The following is a 17,092-nucleotide window of genomic DNA, read 5'->3' as shown; positions in this document are numbered from 1 at the left end:
ACTATGCTTTAATTACTAAATTAAGTTTGATGCAGGTCAGATAACTCACTGAAAACAACAGGATCTAATCTTTCCTGATTAGTAATGTAGCACTTCATAATTTGTTCAGTTTAGTGTTTATACTTAGCAGCCCAATTCTAGATCTCTGCAGTGGCATATCTTCCTGTTATGCTCCAATAAAGTCACCATTTGTCATAGCATTGATCCAGAGCTGGATGCACACCCTGAACTTAAAAACAAAATTGGTAATAGGTATGTTCAATTCCTGTTTTGATGTTCTTCTATATATACACGCATGCTGCACATACATATACAGATATATGCCACCAAAATAATTCACCTCTTGTTGCTCTGACCATGTAATATCCCTTCTTAAAACCTACGCTGGCTTCCTCTCCAACCCTGGATCCAGAATAAGCTCCTTACCCTTACCTTCAAAGTCTTCCTTTGCCTTGCCCCTTATCCCCTCACATCCCTTGCTGTGACCTTCGCTACTCCAGCTTCACCACCCTCAGTTCTCCAAAGGTCCCTTGCTCCCTGAAACGACCTCACTCTTTCTCTCTTACTGGCCCTTATATCTGTGACTGTCTTCCAGAACACTTGCATGATGCAACTACTTTCTTCAAAACCTTCTTAAAAAGCCATACCTTTTCGAGAAAGGTTTTGGCACAATCCCTTAGCTCCTGTAGCCCACTGTAGGCTGAAGTATGTACAATTGAAAAATATATATTATTCCTGACTACCCTTGCCTCCATCGTTACACCTCTGTCTGGGGTCTCCTTTAAAGTTGAATTTTAGATTGTGAGCTTTTTGAGAAAGGGACTTGTCCTATTATACGTTGTAAAGCATCATGAACATTGATGGCACTGTATTAAATAATCACCATAGGCTGGCATGGCAAATAGGAGTTATTAACAAATATCATTTTGAAGTGATTTTTCTTCTTTGAAACTAGTATTTATTAAATGAAATAGAAGCAGCACATATATATTAAAGACTGAACAGAAGAATGACCTTGTAACAATTCAGTATACCAGTAGCAATAGTTAAGAAGGCATTTTCCTAATGTCTTCCCAGTTATATCACAGGATACAAGTGTTCTTTGTGTAATAGGTGCCATAATCTAAGCAGTTTAGTTAGAGTTGTGTGAAACTGAATGTACATTTTCACCCATCATAAATCTTTCCTGAAGCATTAGACAAAATGAGAGGCTTTTATAAATATCCAATACTTGTGCTCATGAGGCCCTTTTCTCACAATATACATATTTTTCTTCTCTTCATGCTATGTTGCTGCTATTATCATTAGCATTATATACTGTCTCCAAGCAAAGGATAGAGACACCTTTCTTCAAGCTGTGTTAAGGTTCACAGCTTGTGCTACTTTTTTTATTTTAAAACAGAGTGGATGTGTTTCAGCACTGGAGACTGGGAGCCAAAGCTTTAGAAACTAACTAAATAAGGATTCACTAAGTAGTGAATGATACCTGAGTGGATAACCTTGATGGCATTTTCCTCTTGAGTTTGTAGTTTGTCCCTAGTGATAATTTGGGGCACTATCCAATAAGTGAAATGGACCCAATCAGGCATATTATGTATGGATATGATTTGGAATCTTTGGTTTCAGTTTGGCTCTCTTTGGCTGTAGAAGGGAACCAGGTTTCAGAAATCAGGAGCAGGCTGTGGGATCATGTGCACCCTCACCATTTGCACTGAATTTCCCCCACTTGTCTTTATCTATGCAATGCACTTTTCAGAGCAGTCACAACTGGAATGGTCATGTGAAAAAAACAGCACTTTCTCAGCCACAAAATACTGCACTCCTGAGTGCTGGGAAAATGAGATATCACTGAAAAAGCGCAACCATGAAGAAAGGTACTAGGATCCTGCGCAACAACTACCAACTGTGCAATTACAGTGCTAAAAAAATCATTTGGAAAGGCCCTAAGATAATGTTATGTTATCCTGTTAGTCACTACCTTGCCAGCTTTGCAGAATGCTGATCTCCTGATGGGCTAATAGTATCCTTTCACCCAATGATTTACTTAGAATAGTTTTGTAATGTCATGCACAATAACTTCCAGCTGCCTTTAGCCCAAATAAAATTCCTTAGGGGAACTCCGATAGAAATTTTTGACCTGTAGTGGCAAAAGAATTACAGGGGAAGCATAAGGAATTATTTCTCTCTAACTTTACGTGCCTTATTTCCCACATTTTGCTTACTATTGCCTAATATTTGATGGACTGTGCATTAAACATCCATAGATACTTGATTACATACACACAGTTAGTAGCTTCTCATGATCATTAAGATCATGTGGTTTAGCTTCACATTAGTACAGCAGTAACTGTTAAATCATCAGGAAGCCTTAAAATCCGAAAGAACAGTATTTTCAGATTCTAATATAGACAGAACCTGGTTACAACAAATATTCATGATGTTGGAACAGGCATCTGCAGGGTAATGTCAATACTAAGTTACCTAGTGAGTTATAATTTCAAAAGAAGCCATGCATTATAAATACAGTCTGAAAAATATAGCTGGAACATTGACAGCTTGGGTTAAATAAAGTGAAGCCTGGCAGGCCCCTGACAATCCTGGCTCTCAGATCTGTAACACCAAGCCTCTATATATCTATATCGACACCTATATAGATATCAGATGTGTGTGTGTGTGTGTGTGTGTGTGTGTGCGCGCGCGCGCATGCACGCGTGTGTATTTTGGGACAGGGAACAAAAACATCTTTTGCATGGAATTTTCATGTAGTAAACAATACACCTGATTCAGCAGCTTGCTCCTGAAACCTGGTTTCCTTCTATATCTGAACAGTGCCAAACAGGAAGCAAGAATTCCAAATTCTGCCCGTGTAAAATGTTCCAACTGACTCATTTTCACAATTTGGGCTTTGTGATAATGAAATCTGTGACTTAACTTTATAAAGGTGTTTGATGGTTCCATAAACCCAGGATTATAATTTTTCCTGCTGGTCTTCTAACGCTTGTTATATATGCATTTTTAAGAAACTAGAAACAAGACCAAATATTGATCAATAAAGCACTATTAAATGACTGGCACAAAGGTACCCACATCCACACACAAGGATACAGTTAGGCATGCCTGTGTATATCTCACATACAGGAGGGTTCATTTGTAATGAGTGGTAAAAGGCAGCAAGCCAATTCACAAAGACATAAATAAATCCCAGGCAATTATTATGGTATCAAGGCTTATCTTTTAGAAAGACATAAGTCATTTAAATGTCATGGCTTGTCTTTCTTTTTTAAAATTTTATTTATTAATTACATTTATATCCCGCCTTTTTTCCTCCTTAAGGAACCCAAGGTGGCATACATAATCCTCCTCCTCCTCCTCCTCTTTATCCTCACAACAGCAGCCCTGTGAGGTGGGTTGGGCTGAGAGTCTGTGACTGGCCCAAAGTCCCCCAGTGAGCTTCCATGGCAGAGTGGGGACTAGAACCCGGATCTCCCGGCTCCCAGTCCAACACTCTCGCCACTACACCACACTGGCTCTCTTTTTAAAGTTAAGTACTATTGTTTCTACAACTGAAAAACTCTGGAGTGGAATAAAGACTTTTTTTCCAGTTAAACTTATCTTCTAATGAATTGAAACAAAAATATTTTATACATCACTGTTCACACTATATGGATGCAGTCAAAAACACATGCCTTCTATCAACCTCAGGAAAGTTCTCTGAAGTAAGAGAGAATCTATGCATTTTAATCTTATGTTCACTCTGTTTCATGATGCCACAATCATACCACTCTATTTCTTCAGTTAAATGCTGCTAACCTTTTAACATACATCTACATAAAAGGTTACATAGATCTTTATGAAGACTGAAATCCAGGATTTTACCATGATAGACATGAAGCTAAAAGTTTCTACACCAATTTTGCTGTACCCTTTTTATACAAGCATGTAAGTTGTTGCAAAATATATCAAGTGGCAGAATTTTTTTAAAAAGCAGTAGTAATTGCTGCTTGAAGGGTTTAGGCAGTGAAACCCTTTACTCAAGGTTCATAGAAGGGCCCTAAATTAGTTTCTAATGCAATTAACAGCATCTAACAGATACTTATACGTAAAAAGAAGGGTATTCCGTATTTCTACTCCCAGGACGACTAGCAAGCAATAAATAGTTAAACATAATAGGATGGAGCCAGCATAATCCTCCTATGGATAGAAGGGCTCCTTCCATACATGGAGGGATTCTGAACTAGTGGAGCATTTCAACTTGCAGAACGGAGGAGGTGATCTTTGATAATTCTCTCCTCTCCCTGCAGTCCTCTATGCCTCCCCAGAAATCTGCTCTGGAGGATGGGGGGGCGGGAGGAAGGTAGCACTGCCGACTGTAGAAGGAGGGAGGAGTTGGCAAAAATCCCCCCTCCCACTTTTTGCCAGTGCAAGTGTTCTGAGTGGAATTCCATTCAGGGGATGCACCCACTGGCAGAATAAAATGGTGGCTCCAATCCAGAAAAACAGCAGAACTATAATATCAAGTCAATAAATAGAAACATATCAAAGCAGCAAAGGAACTAACAGCATATCAGCAGAGAGAAGACTAATTCAAATAATATTTTTAAAGGTCTGTGAAAATAAAAAAAGGTCCTTTCCTGGCTCCAAGAAGGCGGATATCTTCCCTGGGGATAGCATTTCAAAAATGGGCTGCCACAACTGAGAAGGTTCCCTGTCTGGTCACTCCCTGCCATATCTCAGAAGTCAGACACACTAGGACCTCAGAAGACAACCTCATGTTCATGCAGTTGCATGTTAGAGGAGGCAGTTCTTCGGAATGTCCTTAAAGCATGGGTGCAGAACCTCAGGCCTGGGGGGGGGAATCTGATCCTGATCCCTTTCTCTGTCCCACCCCCATTCCCCAACCATTTGATGGTTTCACAGTTTTTGTACATTTTTCTCAATTCTAAAAGGCTGAAATGCCTCTCCTAAGGTTTAGTTACTGGCAGTAACAGCTTTAGCTAAAATACGCTGGTATTTTGGGATTTTGGCCCCATCCCTTTTGCCTTCAGACCCACCAACCACTGGAACATGACCCCCAAGAACTTCTCTGAAATGGAAAGCAGCCCTGGGGCTGAAAAAGGTTCTGCACCCTTGACTTAAGGCATAGTTTTCTCCTTCCCCTTGTACCATATTTAATGAAAAAACAGTTTTATTTCAAATCTGTATGAAGAGCTAATTTATAGCTTTTAATAGCTGCATCATTTTGCAGCAAACAAAAAAGTCAGTTGAAATCAGTGTTGTTAATATATCAGAAGACTTTTGTCTGCAATCCAGTGTCTCCAGTGTGCTGATGGCTAGCCTATACAACGTCCCCTACTGCCAAGGATCTTCTTATGCAATTTATGCAACTGATTCTTATGCAGTTTTATGCTTTCAGTGTCTCTGCATGAGCATAGAACTTCTATGCATAGAAATAGAAAGACAGAGTAATACATTTCCTAACAGTGAAGTTACTATTTTAAAATACGTCTTCCTTCTAGCAAAAGTTCACTTTTTCTATTAAACTGCAAGCTCTCTTAAGAAACTATTTTTTTCAGTATGACAATTTTAATTAAATCTGATTAACAGATTAATCAGTTACAAACCAATTGTCTAAATCCACTGAATTGTTTTATAGCCTTACTTTTAAAAAATAATTATATAGGTAGGAAGAATGTTTATCAAGGAAGAAAGTATGTTTTCTGATCAGTTGACTTCTATTGTTCTTTGCAATGTCAACCTGCCATCAACCCAACGGTTTCTGCCTGCCACAATAATGCCATAATCCTTGTGCTATACACAAGAGTAGTTATTGAAGAAAATGCATCTTTTAGCTTCTTTTCTTAGGGGAAAAAACCTTGTTAATTGGAATCAGTACACGGTAAAAGAAATCCAAAGCCAAAGTTTTGAGTGCTGCTCAGGCTATGGCCTTTATTCTTCTAATTCGCAGCATTGTCAACCCTCTCATCTTCAACATTCATACTGGAAATATTCAGAAACTGCTTTTAAATTGCATTAAAAGGATCTTTTATAAATTATAAGATCACAGTAATGTCTCTTTATTCCTTTGTTTTGATCTATTTATTTATTTATTAATTTATTATTAAATTTATTAATCGCCCATCTGGCTGGTCACCCAGCCACTCTGGGCGATGTACAACATACAATAAAAACAGTTTAAAACAATAAAATTCTACAATAAAAACATTTTCTAAAATACTCTATCCCACCCCAAATGCCTGCCTGAACAACAACGTTTTTAATGCACGACGGAAGCTCATTAAAGAGGGGGCATGACGGAGTTCCCTAGGGAGGGAGTTCCACAGAGTGGGGGCCACCACAGAAAAGGCCCTCTCCCTCGTCCCCACCAGTCTAGCTGTCCTGGCTGATGGGACAGAGAGAAGGCCATCCGAGGCTGACCTTGTTAAGCGGCCTGTCTGATGCTGCTGGAGGCGCTCCTTAAGATAGGCTGGGCCGCAACCATATAGGGTTTTAAAGGTCAAAACCAACACCTTGAATTTGGCCCGGAAAACAACTGGTAACCAGTGCAACTCCTTCAGCACTGGAGTGATGTGATCTCGCCGGCGGCTGCCTTTAATCAGGCGAGCCGCCGCGTTCTGTACCAGCTGCAGTTTCCGAACCGTCTTCAAGGGTAACCCCACGTAGAGCGCATTACAGTAGTCTAAACGAGAGGAGACCAGGGCATGTACTACCGATGGGAGCAGATGGTCAGGAAGGAAGGGGCGCAGCCGCCATATCAGATGGAGTTGATACAGCGCTGTCCGGCTCACAGCTGACACCTGAGCCTCCATGGACAGCTGGGAGTCCAAAATGACCCCCAGGCTGCGGACCTGGTCTTTCAAGGGTAGCCGTATCCCATTCAACACCAGGTCAACATCCCCCAGCCTCCTCTTGTCTCCCACCAAAAGTACCTCAGTCTTGTCAGGGTTCAGCTTCAGCCTATTCCTCCCCATCCAGCCACTCACCGTCTCCAGACATCTGGACAGGGATTCTATGGCCAACCTTGGTGAAGATTTAAATGAGAGGTAGAGCTGCGTGTCATCCGCATATTGATGACACTGCACCCCAAACCTCCTGATGATAGCCCCCAGCGGCTTCACATAGATGTTAAATAGCCTCGGGGAGAGGATGGAACCCTGTGGCACCCCACAAGTAAGTGGCCACGGGTCCGAAACCTCCTCTCCCAGTACTACCCTCTGGTACCTGCCGGAGAGGAAGGACCGGGACCACCGCAATACGGTGTCCCCAATGCCCAACCCCTCCAGGCGGTCCAGGAGGATACCGTGGTCAACGGTATCAAAAGCCGCTGAGAGGTCGAGGAGAACAAGGAAGGAGCATTCACCCCTATCCAGAGCCCTCCTCATATCATCTACCAAGGCGACCAAGGCCGTTTCTGTCCCATGCCCAGGCCTGAAGCCCGACTGAAATGGGTCTAGATAATCAGTTTCTTCCAAGTGTGCCTTCAACTGCACCGCCACCACCCGCTCAATCACCTTGCCCAAAAATGGCAGATTTGAGACTGGGCGAAAGTTGTTCAAAACTTGAGGATCCAAGGAGGGCTTCTTTAAGAGCGGTCTTATCACTGCCTCCTTGAGGGCTGATGGCATCACTCCCTCCTCAAGGGAGGCGTTCACCACCGCCTTGATCCCCTCACCCAGTCTCTCTCTGCAGCTCATAATGAGCCAAGATGGGCAAGGATCAAGTAAGCAGGTGGTCGGCCATACCGATGAAAGCACCTTGTCCACTTCATCAGGAGGAAGAAGCTGGAACCGATCCCACAAAACTGGTTTGCCACAGGCTGCCTCTTGCTCACTAACTGTATCCACAGTGTGCAGAGTAACACACCTAATCTGATCAATTTTATCTGCAAAGTGCCTTGCCAAGGCCTCACAGGAGGCCTTAGAATGCTCCAGTGGTTCCGGAGCCACAGGACCGACCAGGCTCCGGACCACTTGGAACAGCCTCCTGGGACAGCACTCTGCAGACGCGATGGAGGCAGCATAATATTCCTTTTTTGCTGCCTTCACCGCCACGTGATAGGCTGAAGATACAGCTCTAGCCCGTGTCTGATCGTCTTTGGAGCGAGACTTCCGCCACCGGCGCTCTAGCCGTCTCACCTCCTGTTTCAGAGCTCGTAACCGTGGATTGAACCATGGTACAGTCTGAGCCCTGTTCAGGGGGAGAGGGCGTTTCGGAGCCACCCGATCTAATGCCCCAGTGATTGCGGCATTCCAGCCACCCACCAGGGTCTCGACCAAGTGGCCGTTGGCATGCCCCAGAGAATCCCCAAACACGTTCAGGAATCCATTTGGATCCATAAGACGCCTGGGGCGGACCATTTTAATGGGTCCTCCACCCCTGCGGAGGGGTTGTGGAACCGAGAAGTCCAACGTCACCAGATAGTGATCTGACCATGACAAGGGGGTGGTGGATATTCCCCCGACTTCTAGATCACTCCCCACTTCTCCAGAAACAAACACAAGGTCTAGTGCATGACCGGCTACATGGGTGGGCCCAGTTAGAATATGGTGTAGCTCCCAGGAGGCCATGGTCTCCATGAAGTCCCGAGGTGCTCCTGTGAGGATGGCCTCCGAATGTACGTTGAAGTCCCCCAACACCAGTAAGTTAGGGGACTGTACACGCACATCAGAGACCACCTCAAGCACCTCGGCCAGGGAGTCAGTCGTGCAGCGGGGTGAACGGTACACGAGCAGAATCCCCAGACTGCCCTTCGGGCCCAACCTCCAGTACATGCACTCAGCAACCTTGGTCTCCCAGAGAGGGGGTCTGGTGAAGACCAAGGACTCTCGGTAGATAACAGCCACTCCCCCTCCCCGATCCCCAGCCCTCGGCTGCTGTGCATACGAAAATCCAGCTGGACACATGGCTGCAAGGGTTGGAGCAGCAGCCTCGGCCAGCCAGGTCTCCGTAATACATGCGAGGTCTGCATCCTCATCCAGGATCATGTTATGGATGAGGGAGGTTTTCTGGGTAACAGACCTGGCATTGCAGAGCAGCAAACGAAGGCCAGAAGATGGGGTCACGCCTCCCCCAGCCATCCTTTGGCTCTGGACAGGCCCGGAGCAGGGGACAGATACTACACATCTCTCCCTTGTTCCCCTTACCTGGCATGGCCTGCCCCTAGCGCTCCGCCAACGCCTGCCGCCCAGCCTCGGTATCTTCTGGCCCCCAACACTCCCCCCACTGCCTCCATCAGGTGGACACATGCCCCCTCGCTCCTGCCTATCAGGCAGGCTACCCACCCCTAAAACCACAACAAAATCCCCCAGAAAAATTTTTTAAATCAAAACAAGACAAATGACCACCTAGCACATCCGGTTTAAACTGGATGCGCTACTGGGGGTCATTTGTTTTGTTGTGCTGAATCATGAACATCACATCACCTGCCTATCGGCTGATTAGAACTATTTTAAGACAATATAATATGTAATAAATTAACTAATCAGAATACGCTGTATTTGGTCATGGTCTCTAACATAACCTAAAACAACTTTCTTTTTAAAAGTATAGAAGAGACCAATAATCCAATAAACATTAAGATAACTAAACAGTGGTATAAATAGGAAAAAATATGAATACAAAAATAAAAAAGAAATATACTTTTTCAGAAAATGTATATTTAAAATGCATCAATGCAAGTAAAATGTTTGTATGTATGGATTATTTCAGAAAGTCTAATGTCATACAAAAAGTACAATAGCACTTGATCCCTTCAGAATCAGCAGATTTGTTGGCACCTTCTCTTACTACAGCTTCCTGGTAAGATCAATTTCCTTCACTATAAGAACTGAAGGTACATTAAAAAAAAACCCACATCCAGTGAAATTAGACATCTGGGCTTTACTCTTATTCTTATACATACCTGATTGGGATTATGTAGGAGAAAAGGAGGAGAAACCGAAAAAGGTTGCGGTACCATGGCCCCACAAATCCTTGCAAGGTTACCATAACAATTGAAAGTGCAACTAAAGCCAAGAACAGTGCTTTGGTTAGTTGATTCAGTTCAAGGTCCAGCAAACCAACCTAAAGGAAGCAACATAAACTCAGTAACTAAGATTGAACAGACTTCTACTTTTTCATGTTTGTATACAACATATAACATTAGAAAAATTAATCACTGATTTTGCTTTTCCCAACTTACTTGAAACTTAAATAACTAGGGAGCACCCTTTACCAAATGAGAAGACAACTGCTATAGTTATAAGGTTACAAACCAAGGCTGCACCAGAAAAGTTGCTTTCAGAATAATCCCACCATGAACAGGGATTGTTTGCAAGCTTTAAACATCCCAACATGGTAACATTTTAGAGTTCTTTGAGAATGTTAATAAACACGTAGACAGGGATGATCCGGTAGATAAGGTTTACTTGGACTTCCAAAAGGCTTTTGACAAAGTCCCGCACCAAAGACTCCTGAGCAAACTTAGCAGTCATGGAATAAGAGGAGAGGTCCTCTTGTGGATCAGTAACTGGTTAAAAAAAAACACAGAAAGCAGAGGGTAGGAATAAATGGTAAATTTTCCCAATGGAGGGAAGTAAATAGTGGGGTCCCTCAGGGATCTGTATTGGAACCAATGCGTTTCAGCTTGTTCATAAATGATCTGGATTTAGGAGTGAGCAGTGAAGTGACCAAGTCTGCTGATGATGACACAAAAATATTTAGGGAGGTTAAAACAAAAAGGGATTGTGAGGAGCTCGAAAAGGATCTCTCCAAACTGGGAGAAAGGGCATTCAAATGTCAAATGTGATTCAGTGTACCTAAGTGTAAAGTGATGCACACTGGAGCAAAACATCCCAACTTCAAGTATAACCTGATGGGATCTGAGGTAGCGGCGACCAACCAAGAAAAAGATCTTGGAGTTCTGGTGGACAGCTCGATGAAAATGTCAACCCAGTGTACAACTGCTGTAAAAAAGGCAAACTCTATGTTAGGCATGATTAGAAAAAATAAAATAAAAAACGTTTTAACTCTTTTAACTTGATGTTTTATTCTTTTACCTTGTTGTTTACCGCTCCGAAATCTTCTGATGTGGAGCGGTATATAAATATTGTAAATAAAATAAATTAATAAAAGGAATTGAGAATAAAATTGCCAATATCATACTGCCTTTACACAAATATATGGTGCAACCCCACTTAGAATACTGTATACAGTTCTAGTCACCATGCCAAGTGACCAGTAAGCCTATGTACACCAGTTGCTGGGGAACATGGGCAGGAGGGTGCTCTTGCACTCGTGTCTTGCTTATGGGTTCCTGGTCAACAGCTCGTTGGCCAATGTGTGAACAGAATGCTGGACTAGATGGAACCTTGGTCTGGTCCAGCATATCTCTTATGTTCCTACGTAACAAGATAAAATTCCAGGGGAACTACATATAGATCACCTTCATGCAGGAAATGCCATGTAACGATGATCATATACCATCATATGCAACAAGCATGACTGTTGTTTATGCAATGTGTACAGTGGTAAGCCTGTCCTCATAGGTATGTGTATTTTTCACTCATGACTGTGCACAGAATTGTCTACACAGAGGCAATAGTCATTTAGGAAATTCATCTTGCAAGTGAAGCAATCTTTATAAGTAACAGTTGACAGGTCCTCTTGCTAAGAGTAAACAGACAATTGTTGGGGACATAGGGAAGATTTGCTCATCAGAAGAAGGTGAGCTCTGAATAAAGGGTTTCCCAGTAAAGTATCCCTTGTATCAGATGTTTTCCCAGTAAAGTATCCCTTGTATAAGATGTTTTCCCAACAACACTGTCTCACTAATCTCTTGGTTGGAGTTTAGCTTGAACTGAATCTTATCTAATGTGGATTTTCTCTCACTGCAAGCCATGAAAAAGTGCCATCACTGCTTTATGGTGAGCCAGGTAGCCTTATGGGGAAGGCCAATTGTGCCAGCTATTCCAATTTGTAAATCACAAGGAAAAAGAATTGGTTTTGGCCAGGGCCATGTATACAACATGTTAAAAAGGTAACATTCTGTGCTAAGGCAATCCAAATTCTGTGACAAGAAAAGCTACATTTTGTGGCTTGCATAATTTATTCAAATAAACCAAATTTGCACAGGTTGAACCTTGAACACTTGAAATCTTTTTCAGTCCCCCACCTCACTAATACGTCTGAGATTTCAAGCAGTTGCCCACATACTTTCAAGCATTTTTGACAGGCTTTATTTCTTAGTGAAAGATGAATGAATCCTAGGAAATTGAATTCTGTGCTTTATTTTCATTTCCAGAGATCTGCACCAATTTGTACTTGTCCCTTTTCCCCGTTCAAAGGTTGTGGTTTTCTCTGAGCCTAGAAAGTCTAGTTCTGTACACATAGTTCACTAGGGTTGAACTTCCTGACCTCTCCTTCAGCTATCCCTCATCATCTCCAAAACAAATAATATGGACTGATAATGTAACTGCAAAACGCAGAAAAGCTGTTTGCAGTTATTGCTCTTATTAATGGTGCAGACCATAGAAATGTCTTAAATGTGAATGAGCACTAAGGATGACACTCTTGAACTTCATACTGATTCTTTCCCCTACCCACTTGCATGAATATAAATCATAACTTTATTAAGACTAAAAATGATTTGAATAAAATATACTGAGTTGGATCCAGACAAAGTTAGGTGAATATGGGTCCGACTGAAATCAATGAAATTAGTTAGTCATAAGTTAGTTCCCACTGAAATTAGTGATACTTAAGTTCAACTAACCTAGTCTGAACCAAACCTACTGAATTTGAAAATTAAAAGAATAAAAAACCCTCCCTGAACATTTGTCACAAGACCTTTCAACAATTATACTTCAAATACTTCTCTTTCAATACCAAAGACTCATACTGGTATAAGAGCAGTTCAGACCTCCATAATGCTGTGATAAACTCTTCTAGATGAAACTACTGTGGCAGCAGGCGAGGCAAGCCTGCTTATCTTACAGGGAAATATCCCTGATCAGAGACACCCTTTCATTTCTGCCAGAAAGACTAATATGGCATAACACTTCAGCAGGAGAAACAATTTGTATAAGAATATTTAAAATACTTCTGAAAATTCCAGCATTCTTGCTCATTATATGGACTGTCCCTTCCCCCTGAGAGCTAGGCAGCTGAAGACCACAGTGGCTGATTTATCAGCTACATTTAAAAAGCAGCACAACGAGGACAAATATCTTGCAATTTCCGCTGCTTCAACTACTACATAGTTTATGCTTGAATTATTGAGAAAAATAGGTTTCTGGATTAAAATGAAGAAAAATTAAGCCAGGGAAGTAGAGCATGTTTCAAAGCCCAGATCTTTTTGCATTGACAAAGGCAGTCTAAGTTTCAGGCCTCGCTGAGGATCAGATGAAGCCATTATTCATTCAGTCAGGGAAAAAAGACTCAATTACCTCAACCTAAAGATGCTATCAATGAATGCAAAGTGCATATTTTACTCTATTCATCCAAATCCCATTAAAAAGTGAAAGGAATGATTTAATCTGGCCTTCTAGAGTTGGTCTTTTTTTGTAATAAAATAAAGAATCACTGTCTTGCAATATGCATAACCAGTACCTCACACTTTTCTTGCTGCATCATAGCACTGAAAGACTGTAAAAGCCAAGACAAAACCTGACAGAAACGAATACAAAGTTTCCTTTGAGAAATGGCATTTATAGGTCCAAACATTATACATACCCTTGCTGGATTCACATATGTAGATAACTAAAAGGATAAAAACTTTCCTAATTGAAGGAGACAGACTTGGATGCAAGTTTAGAATCTATTTAATAAGTTTAAGCAACTTAAAACAAATGTAAAAGTTTTAGAGGCAAATACTTTTTCAAGCATTCAAGCAAATTTGTCCTTTTAGCTATATGATTGGCCATGCATGATAAATACTCTCCCATTCACATATCTGTCACTGTCACTTCACCTTATCATTTCTGTTATGCACACAAAGAAAATTACACTCCAATAAATAAAACAAACCTGTTAAAATATGTAAGCTGTCATTTGTCTGCATCTCTCATATTGTTTTTTCATTGAGAAGGAATTAATCTTTTAATGGCTATGAAAATCTGTTATGCTGTTTAAAATTACCATAAACAAAGTAAATGACTTCATTAGAAAATAGATAAATTTAATTCAAATTTTATTCTGAGTATTCTTAACATTTAATGCAATTTTCAGTACCAGCAGGACATTTTTTCCTTCTTATCATAATATTTGCTTTGATTCAAACAACTGTGATGACAAAATCAAATGTGCCACTACAAATTTTAATTTCCCAGGAAAAATTTGTACATAATGTTGAAGACTACCACAATAGTTTTGCAAAGGGGCTGTTCTAGGATAATGAATGCAATAATTGCCTGTATAATCTAAAATGCTACTAATGGCAACAATCACATATCCATTTAGCTCCTCTTTAATTTATGTACCAAGTTTTAAATAGCTAATCGCTCTTAGTAAAATAATGGTTTATACCAACAATAAAGGGTAAGTATGGCATTGTCCTGCTTAAACAAGAAAATATCAGTCCTCTTATTAGTTTAATTTTCTAATCACTGAATGAGTAAGTGTTCTAATCTCTGAAAAGATATGCTACAGATCACTAAGAAACAATATGAAATGAAATAAAAATATTACTCATTTTCATAGATAATAAACATAAAGTTATAAAAATCCCTCCAACATGCAAAACATTTTAAAATATCGAATTCTGCTGCAATCTCACAGCATTCTAAGAAAATATTCTTAACAGTGGTTTAAGTAAAATAGCAAATCCCTTTAAGACAATTAACCATGTTTGAATAAATGCTTAATCTTAATAAATGGACTATTACACCATCATATTTCTACAAAGATTTTTTAAAATTACATTGCAATTCTCAACATGTATCACTACTACAATGTCATGAGTGCTTTGAGGAGTGCAGCCTGGCAGTCTGATCCACAAAGTGATAAAAAGGTCAGCAGGAGATCCAAAGAAAATTAGTGCATTCTTCCCTAATAATTAAAGGAGCAATCCACCTACTTGAAGTATTTTCTCATATGAGATTAATACCATGCAGTGACGCATTGAAATATCTGATGACAGTTTGATAACTACAACTGAATTAAGCAAAAATGATGCATATTAATGCTTTCCTTTTCAAAGTTAATGTTCAACAGTATGCATTCTAGCATCCACTCTAGTCTACCAAACCAATGGTAAGATATTTCAAGCATTGTTTTTCTACTTTCACTTTATACTTATTTTCAGTCAATTTTTAAATAGGTTAAACAACAGTTATTTAGAGAAAGATATTGCATGAGGATTAAGAAAAAGTTTTAAAAATGTTTTCATAGTGTAATTTATAGTGTCGTACAACAGAAATTATGTTAGCGTGAATATTACAGTGATCTGCAAATGCAGAGGCATCTTTCTTATACAAAACGTAATAGCACAAAAATCACTATCTTTAAAAATCCCCCAATTAAAATAAAATATAACTTTCACACTGCTCATTTTGTATATCTCCAAAATGAATTACTACAATTTTGAAGCCTTGAATATATTACCTTTATAGATTAATGACAGTTCTTATACAAAATACAGACCTTTACTGAACTGGTAGTAAAGTGTTCAAAATCTAACATAAAATTATAATTATAATTATAATTAACAAAATGAACACTCCTTTATGCACCTCTTCTATTTAACTTTTCGCACTTCATGCTTGGTTGATGAAAAACAATATGTAAATTTATGCACAACACCTCATGTACAGTCCCAAAAGCCTTTTCCGTCTTTTGATGAGTAAATACAAAAGCAAAGGAAAGAACCTAAAATAAGAATTTGATGGGGAAAAAGCTGTTTGTCATTGTTTGTATTTTGTCCAAGGCATCACAATTATTTAATTGCAAGGGAAACCAATGCCTGAGTATGGGAATGCTTCACAGAGTAGTAAGAAGCTGTGGCAAGTCTTCTACTATTTGTATGGGATAGCAATTATCTGCTTATACAAAGTAACGCTGTAATAATTCCATATGAGATTTGAAGGTGGTAAATATCCAGAGTAACTTGAACATATGGCAAAAAGAATACGATCTAGATGCTAAGAACCTACACTGGAACCTGATTATTCAAATGTTCATTTTCTAGGGGACATTTTTTCACATCCCTAAACAATAACTCTAATTGAGTTTAATTACAAAATGACATTTCAGTAGTATTTTATCTATTTTGAACTATGTCTAAATTGTATAGAACTAGAAATTTAATGAGAAATTTGGTTTGGAGGGAAATGTTGCATTTATCTATGTATAGCTCTTGAACAACAGCTTTTGGGGGAAAGTACACATGGTATTAGTATGGCACTATGACTCTGAATGACATCTATTAAAATATTATATATTAAAATATACTGAAAGGATTAAAAAATATTGGAGGAATCTGTATCCACACAATTTGATTACCAGAAAGCAGTTACAGAAATACATGCTTGAGTCTTAAAACCAAAGGTAGACTTAAAATCAATGTTTTGCAAAAGCTATTACTAAATTTTAACATCAAAGTTTTTTGCAGCAGCTATGATTTCTTAAATTTCCTGTTATATCATTGATCTGTATTAAAATATGAAATTGTATCATCTCTTATAACCACAGAGCTATCTGTAACAAGTAATGTTGTTAGTAGATCCAATTAGGCAGACATAGCCTAATTCAGACAGCAGAGGGTGCTCAAGATTGATGTTAACTAGTCTAAACTGAACTCACTGCAAAGTCTCTCATAAAGCAAATAACTTTTTCTTCTATTTGTACTCCTCACAACCACAGCCCAAGGGGAATATCACTGTCTGAAATGTTTTGCGGTATACTTTGTCACTTAAGAAAACTTTGTTGTCAAACTGCAATATATTGCTATGTATAAAGGTGGAAATAGACAAATATGTGGATGTGAGTTTTCCATATGTAATCCCTGTGTTTGTGTCTATGGTCTCTCAACATGTTTCCATTCATGCACACTCGCAAAATATTACCTGTCCCTTGTGTGCTAACTTAAAAAACAACAACA

The 17,092-nt window shown here is 39.8% G+C and overlaps 1 protein-coding gene across 4 annotated transcripts in view; it reads right to left on the bottom strand.

Moving 5' to 3' along the window:
* ATP9B (ATPase phospholipid transporting 9B) overlaps positions 1 to 17,092 on the bottom strand; it is a 200,942-nt gene that overhangs the window by 60,710 nt on the left and 123,140 nt on the right. For all 4 annotated transcript variants that reach the window (XM_084850042.1, XM_084850044.1, XM_084850040.1 and 1 more), the window contains one exon: positions 9,920 to 10,080. In XM_084850042.1, coding sequence (XP_084706168.1) covers positions 9,920 to 10,080 — 161 coding nt within the window. The remainder of the gene's footprint in view (positions 1 to 9,919; positions 10,081 to 17,092) is intronic.

Source organism: Heloderma suspectum, chromosome 4 (genome assembly GCF_057233095.1).
Source record: "Heloderma suspectum isolate Gila_16-S chromosome 4, 16-S_ref, whole genome shotgun sequence".
NCBI lineage: Eukaryota > Metazoa > Chordata > Lepidosauria > Squamata > Helodermatidae > Heloderma > Heloderma suspectum.
Note: the sequence above shows the minus strand (reverse complement) of the source record. Positions and strands in the feature narration are given on the sequence as shown.